Source organism: Gambusia affinis, linkage group LG15, assembly GCF_019740435.1.
Source record: "Gambusia affinis linkage group LG15, SWU_Gaff_1.0, whole genome shotgun sequence".
Classification (NCBI taxonomy): domain Eukaryota; kingdom Metazoa; phylum Chordata; class Actinopteri; order Cyprinodontiformes; family Poeciliidae; genus Gambusia; species Gambusia affinis.
This window is the reverse complement of record NC_057882.1, coordinates 20,123,349-20,134,617: the sequence shown is the minus strand read 5'-3', so window position 1 is coordinate 20,134,617 and position 11,269 is coordinate 20,123,349. Positions and strand designations below refer to the sequence as shown.

The following is an 11,269-nucleotide window of genomic DNA, read 5'->3' as shown; positions in this document are numbered from 1 at the left end:
ATTTCAAGTTCTGTGAAACTTAAAACAGCCCTATATAGGACAAAAAATAATAATAATAAAATATTATATTTCATAAAATAAAATATATTGTGCCATAATGTTAAGTTGGTTTAATTATGTATTCCATTTTCAGTTAGCAGCTCACATTTCCAAGTTTCAAACAATGAAATCAAAAGAACAACCCCTCTAAAGTTTTGTTTTTGAGGGTATAGTCAGAAGAACAAAAAAAAAAAAAAAGATTCCCCCCTTTATCTTATTGTCTACACCCATTTTTTCATGCAAGGTCGGTGCCTGTCTCCAGTGGTCATTGTGCAGGACGCAAGATATACTCAGTGTCTAAATAGATGCACGGCGCCTTCTAGTGGCGGGACACTGGTTTTCATCGACTACATTTGCCATTTTTGTAACACTTGCTAGCAGACCTATAATAAAGCTACACAAATCCAAAGACAACAAGTTTTTGTTGAAATTGGTTGCAGTCTTGAGTGTTGAGAGTCATGTGAGAGATGAGCAGTGATTTAAAGGTATTCAAGTTTTTGTTCTTGGAAGTCTGTACAAAGCAAAGCACTGCCCAGAGCAAGGTTTTGAGTCAGCTGCTTCTCAGTGAGGACACTGCATAAGGTCTCTGATGTGAATTATCAAATATATTGCTGATTATCACCAGGGTCAGTAGACTTTTGAAGAATGTACAAATAGAAATATATGTGTTAGACTTTAGTGAAGAGCTGAACAAAATTTCTTTCACCCAGATCCTAAGGCCTTTTACCTCAGATATACCTAAACTAAAATCCTTTATTAGGATAAGTTATAAATAAATTATTGTGGCTCAGTCAGGTATTTAGAAATATACTTAGAACATTCCTTATTTGTGTGTAATGCTTTTTACACAATCTAATATAGGCTATGGCAGGAAGAGAATGTTTAAAGTTATTTTCAGTCAAACCAGTTTAACCTACATATGGCTAAATAATTGTCTTTCAACTTGTCGTTTTGTTTTCCTATTATGCTGTAAATCATTATTAAATCAAGAAAATATCTGCCCTCCCACAACATGCAGCGAGGCCTTTGGAGATATGACACGGTATAGGGTGAGTAATCGCAGTCAGAGCATGTGTTGCTGCATTTTCCCTGCTTTTTTCTTCTTTATTTTTGTTTTTCATCAAATTCTTCCCACGACTGTGCTTATTTGCATCTTGTTGGCAGGAGAAAAGCTTGATGTATATACACACTGTGTAATCAAGTTAATGAGTGTTTTTCCTTTAACAGCTACCAGGGGAAGGATTCAGGCTGAAGAAATAAAAAATATACATGGCGCCCACTAGTGGTAAGATACTGGCCTTCACTGTCTGCATTCCTCCCCTGTGGCAAACACTTGGTAGCAGATGTGTTGTGTTATCAAGATAAACAAATTCATGAACATTGATCTTTTTAACAATGGCTGCTGTCTTGAGTACTAAATGTCACATGAATCAGCATCAATGATGTTAAGATATTTGAGTTTTTCTTCTTAAGAATCATCACAAAGCACATAACTGCTCAGAGCAATTATGTGTAAGTCAGCTGCTTCTCAGTGAGGACTTTGATTCAGGTCTTTGCTGTGAATAGTCCCGTATCTATGATATGTGACGACAGAGTAAGTGGTTTCTGAAGAATGTAGAAAATGTCGAGGATTGGACTGAGGTTTTTTGTTCTTTTTAGTGGGTTAAAAAAACTTTAAAGAAACCTGTGGAATTTTTTTAAATTCTTTTGTTAGGCACTGCCTGTAAGTGTGTTAGTTAATTGAAACTGAAAATGCATTAATTTACCATTAACATTAATGTTAAAATTAAATATGCATACAGAGTAAGATTTTTGTGGCAGAATTTAAAACTGTGGTCCCACTACTGTCATGGAGAGTTTCACAGTGCAACCACAGCAAACACTCTGATGTTCTGTGTGGCTATATATTGGGAATTAGGTTCATGCCAACACAATCTGAAGCATGAAATTAGTAAGTATACCACCAAAAAGGGTGTTTAGTATACAGTATAAATAAAACTTCAATCTTGTATCTAATAGAAATAAACTCCAGAACACATGCTAATGGTTCTGAAAATGTGAAGATGCTTATCATACATTTCAGGTTTTTATCAGTAAAACATTTCATTCATTCCAATTCAAAGCAATGCATACATTTGGGTTACTTGATGTGTATGTTTCCAACACACATTCAGACATTGAAGTTTGTGGTAACATGACTAAATAAGGGATACAATTACATTTGAAGGCACAGTAAATTTTATCTAATTCAATAATCTAATGGGGCATGTATATGGAATAAACATATTATATACATTTGCATTCATAGCCATGGCTAAATTGCTGTTCTTGCTCTGAAAACAGCCTTATTACATACATAACACCTCTGGTAAAAGGAAAATATTTAGCACGATTACAAATCTGAACTTTAAAAAGTGAGCAGCATTCAGTTTTTATGCACCACAAATCTGGAAATGTCCAACATACAGCTAAAACGCTGAATTCCTTTAAATCAAGGCTAAAAACACACCTCTTGAGAGTTGACTGTTTATTAATAACTGGAATATTAATTTTATATTTGATGTATATTTGCTAATGATTTTTCTTGATGATTTTGATTATGGAATTTGACAAAACATGTTTGTTTGTTTGTTTGTTTTCATTATTGTGTTATGTTTTTGTTATATAATGCACTTGAACTGCCTTGTTAATATATAAATAAATTTACTTGACTTAATCCATGAAGATTACCCCAGTCCTTGGATATGTAGGTTCTTCTCAGGCTGTTTGAACCACTCATGAGGTAAGCTTGAGGGTATTATAGCATGTGACTGAGAGAGCAGTGGAGGGGGGTAGTGGGGGCTCAAGAACTTCAGTGAAAATGCCTCCCACTTTCCCACTGTGGCAGTTCGTGGCTCGTGTCTCAGTGTCTGCTTTGCCTCTGAAAAGAAAAGGCTGAGATGTGGGGGTTAAAAGTTATTATTTTCATCCTGTATTTGGTGCCCACCTATCAGCAGTTCCCTCGCCTTTGTGTAACGCAACAAGCCCTGCGAACCAAGGAGTGCTGTCCGGTGTGGGAGGGGGACAGCTCAGCTTGTGGAGCCGGGTCAGGCAGGGGCTCCTGTGAGGATGTGGAGATCTCAGAGCAGCCCGACGGACCGCAGTACCCCTTCTCGGGACTGGACGATCGAGAAAAGTGGCCTTTGGTTTTTTACAACCGGACTTGTCAGTGTGCAGGGAACTTTATGGGGTTTAACTGTGGGGACTGTAAGTTTGGCTACTTTGGGGACAACTGCAATGAAAGAAGAGAGTCTCTTAGACGAAATATATTCCACCTGACCAGGGCTGAGAGAAACAGACTCATTTCTTATCTGAATCTTGCCAAGCAGACGATCAGCAAGGAATATGTTGTTGCCATAGGGACCTATAGGGAGATGGAGAATGGCTCCAATCCAATGTTTGCTGATGTTTCTGTGTATGATGTATTTGTCTGGATGCATTACTATGTGTCTCGCAATGCGCTGTTAGGTGGGCCAGGGAATGTCTGGAGAAATGTGGACTTTGGACACTGGGCTCCTGCATTTCCACCATGGCACCGTGTTTACTTGCTGCACTGGGAACATGAGATCAGGAAGCTGACAGGAGACATGACTTTCTCAATTCCTTACTGGGACTGGAGAGATGCACAGGACTGTGATGTGTGCACTGATGAGCTGATGGGGGCCCGGAGCCCCCAGGACCTCAATCTTATCAGCCCAAGCTCTGTCTTCTCCTCTTGGAAGGTAAAATAAAGCATGCTTTTTTCTTTTGTTTATTTATATAAAAATGTTTTTGAAAAGATATATTTTTTGCTGTATATATTTTTTCCTAATAAGCAAAACAGAATTTTTCAATACATGACAAACATAAACTCTCTTCAGTCCTATCTTTCAGAAAAATATTTATTTTTACCCTAAGAGGAGGGAAAAAGAGTTGCAAAAACAATTCTTCTGTTTTGGCTTTTTTGTCAACTGAAATGATCATTTCATAAAATAATTTAAATTAAAATTTCATAAAACTAAAAAAAAAGTATCCCCACCAGGCAGATGCTATGTGAAAATAATATAATATTTTAAATTAACATAGCTTGATTTGTAAGATTCTGAAACAGCTATGATTAACTTTCTTTTATAAGTTAAAATAAAAGACAAAAGAGGTAAAAATGGAATCCATAGAAGTTCCAAGGCAAAGTAAACTGACCAAAATAAACACAAAGGCACATTTCAAAACTGCCAAAAAGCAACATGACTATATTGGGAATAATCTGTGGACAGACAAGAAAAAGGGGAACATTTGTAGAGTATTTGTACCATTACATCTGCTGAATTACTGGGGAATTATTTTTTCACATAGGCCCCAGTTGCTTTAATAACTTTTTCATTAATACATAAGTCTTAAAACTGTAACACCTTCTTTCAAAGTGGTGATTAAGATTTTCACACTGACCCAACCTTATTTTGTAATCCCAATCAACTCGTTTTTCTTTTTTTTTTAAGTTCAAAAGTATACTTACGTAAGAATTTACGGAATAAAAAAATCTTCTAAAAAGGACATCTGCACAAGATTAAGTAATTTTTAGTTCACTAATAAGGTTTTATGTTTACAATTTAACTTTCTGTACTCGGCAACAACAGGTGCTGTGCTCCCAGGCCGAGGAGTACAGTAACAGGGGTGTTCTCTGTGATGCCAGAAATGAAGGCCCTCTCCGCCGTAATCCTGGAAACCATGATCATAATATTATGGAAAGATTACCAACTTCTGCAGATGTGGAGTTCACTCTCAGCCTCCCAAACTATGACACTGGAGCAATGGACCGCACCGCCAACATGAGCTTCAGGAATACCCTAGAAGGTCAGCCAGTCAGAGATTGACTAAAAACCAACATGCGATCTAACATATCCCGTTTATCTGACTGCTTCTATGTCCTGCTGTCATACTTTTATATGTAGTGCAAGTTCGTCTTAAGGTTGCTCATCATTCTTAGCCGTGAAGGACCTTTCTCTTCACTGGAAAAAAAAGTTTGATATTTTTATAGGTATTTAACATCCAAGCAAAAGCAAATGTCCTTTCTGTTTTGAGAAGTAGAAAAAGCTAGGATAGTCCATTCTGGATAGAATAAACAGATAATTCAAAACAGAGAAAGTTATTTATTTGAACATTTACTGCCTATCTCAAGCAAAAATGGTGTAGTGTAGCACTGCTGCTAAGCTATATAAAATCCTCCATCTCTCATACCTCATCTGCATTGGACCAATGGATCTGACTTTATGTTTGAGGGAGATACCCATGTGACCCTAAAACACAAGCTTCCCGCATGATGGTTGAAGGAACACATGTGACCCTAACGATGATCATATTGCTGACTCCTAAGCTCAAAATGACCTGCAATCAGTGGGAATTAGAAATATTTCTTGGACAATAATAGTGCTTAAGAGCCAAAAAAGTTTTTAAAAAAAATAAGTCTTGACCTGTGACATTGCTAGGATTAGAAGATAAGCTGGTCTTAGCCCCCAAGGTCAACAGGAAGTCATGTACAGCTTCATTGGATTTCAAAATCCAATAACATTTTCAAAGCAGAGTTCATACATTTTATAGTGACTATTGTAGAGCATTATGAACCTGATATCAGTCCAGTTTTCTTTATTCTGCTTCTTGTAGAAATAGGAGAAAGGAATCATTCATTTCTTAAAATGTGAAGTGTCAACAAAGACTTAATGGAATGGATTTATTGATATTGAGTTAATACAAGGTGAGACGGATGAAGGTAAACAGAAAATCATTAGTTATTGCTCATGAAGTTTCTTAAGTAGCATGTTGGATTAGGTAGTGGACTTTTACAAAATGACTTTGAGAAGTGAATAATTAAAAATATAGAAGCTGATGTGTTTTATATATATATTTAAATTTAGATTTAAATAACTATAAAACATGGTAAAAACCTGTTGTTATTAGTATGTCCCAATACATAAAACTGTGCAAAAAATGCATACCTGTTTTACTATTCCTATATGACTTGTATTACTAAATTAGATCATATTCATATGCTTATGTACTCAGTAAGAGTGGCCATTTATTTAGGCAATGTTCGCTGACAGTAATGCAGAAGAGGAAGAAATGCATTTGGATCATCATGCTCATTTAAGAAGGCTGTTGAGAGCCTAAGCTGCGACTGACTTTTTTACTGACGCCTCAGCAAACATTTTAGGAGTAATACCATTTTAAGTTGTGACAGATAATGTGAGGGTTTCCCATGAGCTCATTCAAGGGTGAACATACTTGGAAGCAGTAAAATAGTGCATTGCTGCCAGACATTTCTTCTAACTTCTAGAAGCTCTAAAATAATTGTTTTGACTTTTGGCAGCTAATTGAAGTTTTAAAATAAAACAATAGTGTGTCTACTCTAAGCAATATCAATTTTATGTATCTAGTGTGAAAGATCACTTGACGAGACCTCTTCATGCCTGTAACACTGGAGGTAAATATCTGTCACAAACCTGAAGAAGAGGAAGTCAGTAAATTATTTAATAAACAAATATAAATAAAACATTTTGAACATGTATTCTTTCAAGTGTCTTCTTCTGATATATAAAGAAAATTGTGTTCCTTCATTCATATTTTGATCATAAGAAGAGTGAATGTAAGCATGGCAACAATTGTTGCTGCTAGCATAATACTTCTAGACCTGAAGGAACCTTAAGATGATGTCTTCTACCTCCCACAGTTGAAACCCCCCCACCCCCCCAAAAGGCAATCCTTTCCACAAAGTGTGGCCTATGCACTGAATGAAAACTACAAGATGACGCCATGCCAGAAACTAGTTTAGAACAAAGCCAAGGTGTATTTCTTGGTCTGGTGGAAATACAGACCAACAAATGTGGCTCTTCCTCCCAGATCCACATTTGTTCATACTAACATTTTCGCCTGACTTTGATGAAATGACCAAATGAGGTCAGAGGTCACTTGGCACATTGAAACAATGACATCTGCAGGATGTGGCATTGAATCTCTATGTATCTAAAATATTTCTGAACACTCTTGTAATCATTCTTTGTTATATTAAAATATGATTAGGTATGTGATGATTTTTCTTTTTCATATATGTACAAATAGGCCAGATTTGTATAATTCAGACTATTCAGTTTCCCACCGGCAACAGTTGTTGCCGAGTATAAAACCTACATTTTCACCAACATAACCAACATAAAATTTAATAATTCATAAATATCACATTTTAGGGAGGTCCAAGGATTGAAATGCGTGCACTGATTTTGCAGAAAAAAAATTTGGGATTAAACTGGTTAATTTAGTTAACATAGTTTAACAGCTCATTCACAATGCTTCTTTGTTTGACGCCATTAGTAAATCAAAGGAAACTGGTGTCCCAGAGAAGAACCTGTTTGGTTTTGAGACATGCACCTGTTCAAGGTATTGAAGCTGCCGAAACTGATAGGAGTATTTCAGTATCCATGGTGAAACCAGTCATTTATCAATGTTGGCTGAAATGCTAAAGAACCCATTATTTTAACAGCATCAAAACAAGATAAATTACAGAAAATTTGTCTTCATAGTGTTTCAAAGCAACTACTTTTAACTGTATATTCTGAGTCACCATGATTAAGATTATTTACCAAAGTGAAAAACTAAATATTTAAAAAGAACAACAAAAAAACAAAATTTGATAATGATGTAACATGGAAGTTTGCAGTTTTCTAGTTTTCTTTGCTAGCTCTCGTTACCCATATTATTCTTTCTGCAGGATTCGGGGACCCTCAGACTGGGTTGGGAAGCAGTTCTCGTTTGGGTATGCATGCTGCCCTGCATGTGTTTATGAATGGATCTATGTCCTCTGTGCAGGGCTCTGCAAATGACCCCATATTTATGCTTCACCATGCTTTTGTTGACAGGTAAGAAATGCATCCGCACAGACCTGAAACTGAGACCACCATACATATTTTTGCAGTTAATAGTGGTTGTACATTTTCTCTATCTTTTGAAGTATCTATGAACAGTGGCTAAGGAGACACAAACCATCTCCATCTCAGTATCCGGAGTCTAATGCTCCCATAGGGCACAACGGTGATTATCACATGCCTCCGTTTATACCACTGCACAGAAACAAAGAGTACTTTATTTCCAGCAAAGACCTTGGATATGAGTACTCTTATTTGTTGGATGCCAGTAAGTTCCTCTTAGATTTTAATAAATTGTTTTTATTGATGTTGATATTCTTTTTATTTTATTCTGTCATGCCAGCTATTTTAATTTACAGTTAGTCTAAATATATTACAGAATTTATTAGTTTTAGAAATTAGAAATTAGTTTACACATATACAGTGCAATTCAAAAGTATTGACACTCCTCAAAATTGTTATCATTATTATTATTATTATTATTTTTATCATTTTCTTATATTTTCACACCAGAAATTCAAAGATTTTTTTGGAATATTTTTGAATAAATCTGCAGGACACATTGCTTAATTAAGAAGTGGAAAGAAGGAAATACATGGTTTTCAAAAAAAATAAAAAATAAATAACACCTGGAAAAATTGGGTTAGTTTTTACGGAGCCCCCGAGGGAACGCAAAAGTATTGCGAGGGAACGCAAAAGAAAAAAAAATTCCCCATGTCCCCTAGGGCGCTCCGTAAGTTTTAATGAATTTGTTTAAGAAATTATGTTACCACCACGATTGATTTTTATGAGCTCAATTGATAAAATTAATGAAGAGAAAAGTGAAGGAGTTACAGTTCAGGAAAAAAAAAGTCTGTTAGTCCTATTAACAGCTTGTTTTGTATGCCACAAAACTGGCCTTTGTGAAATATTGAGAACAAAAAGAAAGCTAAATAAAGCAAGTTCCTGTTGTAGTTTGCCGCAAGTGATACAGCAGATGCAGGGAAGGAAGTGGCTCTGGTTGGACAAGAAAACAACTCACAGAATGTTGCCTTTTGTATATTGTTTAAACTATGCATGGGTTATTAAAAGGGATTTATGGCCATATATAAAAACACACCTAGCTGACTTTGCTCCACCTTTCTTGCAGACCAAAGGCTTGCAGAATCCATGCGTCCCTACCTGGATGAGCTGCACGATGTGTGGCCCTGGCTGATCCTTGCAGCGCTCTGTGGAGGAATTGTGACTGTGACCACAGCTATTGCTATCCTTCTTGCTAAACATCGATTCAAAGCCTGGCCTCGCAGGAAGAGTTGGAAAAACTTCTATTCCTTACCAGAAAAGCAGCCACTTATCTGGAACAGTGAAACTGAACCCAGCCACCATAACTACCAAACAACTATGTAATTACTCATCGCCAAAAACATGGGAGTATTAACAATGTTTATCTAAATATATCTGTTGCATGCATTTAGAAAACTGTAAAATGTAATGTAACCCTGTCTACAATTGATTACATTTTACTAAATGTTATCAAATTCTTCCAGAACATTATGGGATGCAGCACATGCTTTTAACATATGTTCTTGGAGCAACTTCATTTTTCAGAAAATGTTTTCATGATTCCAGACTCTTTACCTTTATTATGATAATCTTGAAAACTAAGGCTGATTTACTTCGTTAGTTGTGAACTTGAGCTTTTGGTCTCTTTGAATAAATTATGAAAACATTATGCTTTCAATCCTTATTAATCCTAACCTTATCTCATATGGGGAACTTTACAAATACAGCATAAAGTTACTCAATGGCATAAAGTTATTCAAGGACAAAAGATTTTGCCCTTGTTGGATGTACATCAATAAGCATATAAATTTATTGTAGTTAGCATCGTTTCCTTATCAAAGTAAAAAATGCACAAGGCAAAACTGTAAGCTAAATGAAATGCAATTTGAAAATGATAATTGACACGTAACAAATGGGAAGGGAAAGAAGTAAGCTCTGCTAATTGAACTGTAAAAGCCTGGTTGCAGTAAATGGGATTTACATAAAAAACAGCTTAATGTAAACCTCAATTTGAAAAGAAGAAAACAAGAAAACAGAGCCCCAGAGCAAAGTTACAGACTCTGGATGAAAGCACTCTTCAGTGATAAACATAATTCTGCATTAGACAAGGAGAGGATGCCAGGATGTTGGCTTGATGCAGACTGCCTCAAGAATAATAATCAATTCTCAGAATCCCTGATGGGTGCATGGAGTTACACACCAAGTAAGATAATATAAGGAGATGACACTCATTGCTAATAGAATAAATGGACAGTTGTCAATAGAAGATATGGATTTTTATTTCATAGCATCACTGAATACTAGGTTTAATGTCAGTATTTTCGGTGATGATCAGCTCTCATTCTGCAGAACAAACGATTTAACTTTTAAAACTCTGACTAATGAGACGTAGAGTCGATGTTTTCCATGTTTTCCATGTGCCTCAACTCCAATGTAGCTGAATCGCCTATTCAGTCTGATCTAGTTCTGCAGAGGACTTGCAATGAACCATGCACTATTCAGCTGGAAGGAGCCCACTGGGTCATAAAGCAATGGACAGGATGCGCAGAAAAATTCAGCAGGCAAAAGTAATTATAAAGTAGTTAGAGAGTCAAATTATGTCCATACCATTACACCACTTTAAACCTGAAAACTTCAAATAAGTTCTGCGGGATCTGTGCTTCCATGTTAACACCAAATCTGTTAATGATTCATGTTTTGTCTGTACTTAGTATGGTCTTCTGCTGCTGTAGCACATAGGTTTTGAGATTTTTTTTTTTTTAATTTCCCAGAAAACAGAAAAAAATACCTAATTATCAAACATGAACCCAAAATGAAGAGAGCTTGCTGCCACATGACTGGTTGAGTCTCCACCAGGTTCACTTGTTTAACCAAGTAAAATTGGTTTAGGAAGTATAATAAGCACTTGATAAACAGGATAGCGATAGTAACTCTTGCTGCTGTGGTGAATATGTGATTCTGTAATAATAGTAAAAGACACTATGACAGATCATTGGTCAGCTGGTTACCATGGAGACTGTATATGGATCAGAAACATTCCTGACCAGGGAGCCACATGGGTTTCACAAAGCCTGTTAGCATCAAAAGATGTGATAGGTATTGCTAGCCTCTTAAAATAGGAGTAGCATTATGTCTTCTCCAGGCACACAGTACTATTTAACATTTTTCAACATTTCTACTTTAGTACTGTACAGTAAGTCCTCAGTAGCTAGTTCATAACTCAAAGACTGTTTTTTTAAAAACAAACACCAACACTCACC

At 36.1% G+C, this 11,269-nt stretch overlaps 1 protein-coding gene across 1 annotated transcript; it reads left to right on the top strand.

The window, feature by feature from the left end:
* Window positions 1–2,978: 2,978 nt before the first annotated feature.
* Window positions 2,979–9,602, top strand: LOC122844839 (tyrosinase-like). Its single transcript, XM_044140634.1, has 5 exons — window positions 2,979–3,800; window positions 4,692–4,908; window positions 7,814–7,961; window positions 8,054–8,235; window positions 9,097–9,602. The coding sequence occupies exons 1-5, from the start codon at window positions 2,979–2,981 to the stop codon at window positions 9,351–9,353; spliced, it is 1,626 nt and encodes a 541-aa protein (XP_043996569.1). The 3' UTR covers window positions 9,354–9,602.
* Window positions 9,603–11,269: the final 1,667 nt, after the last annotated feature.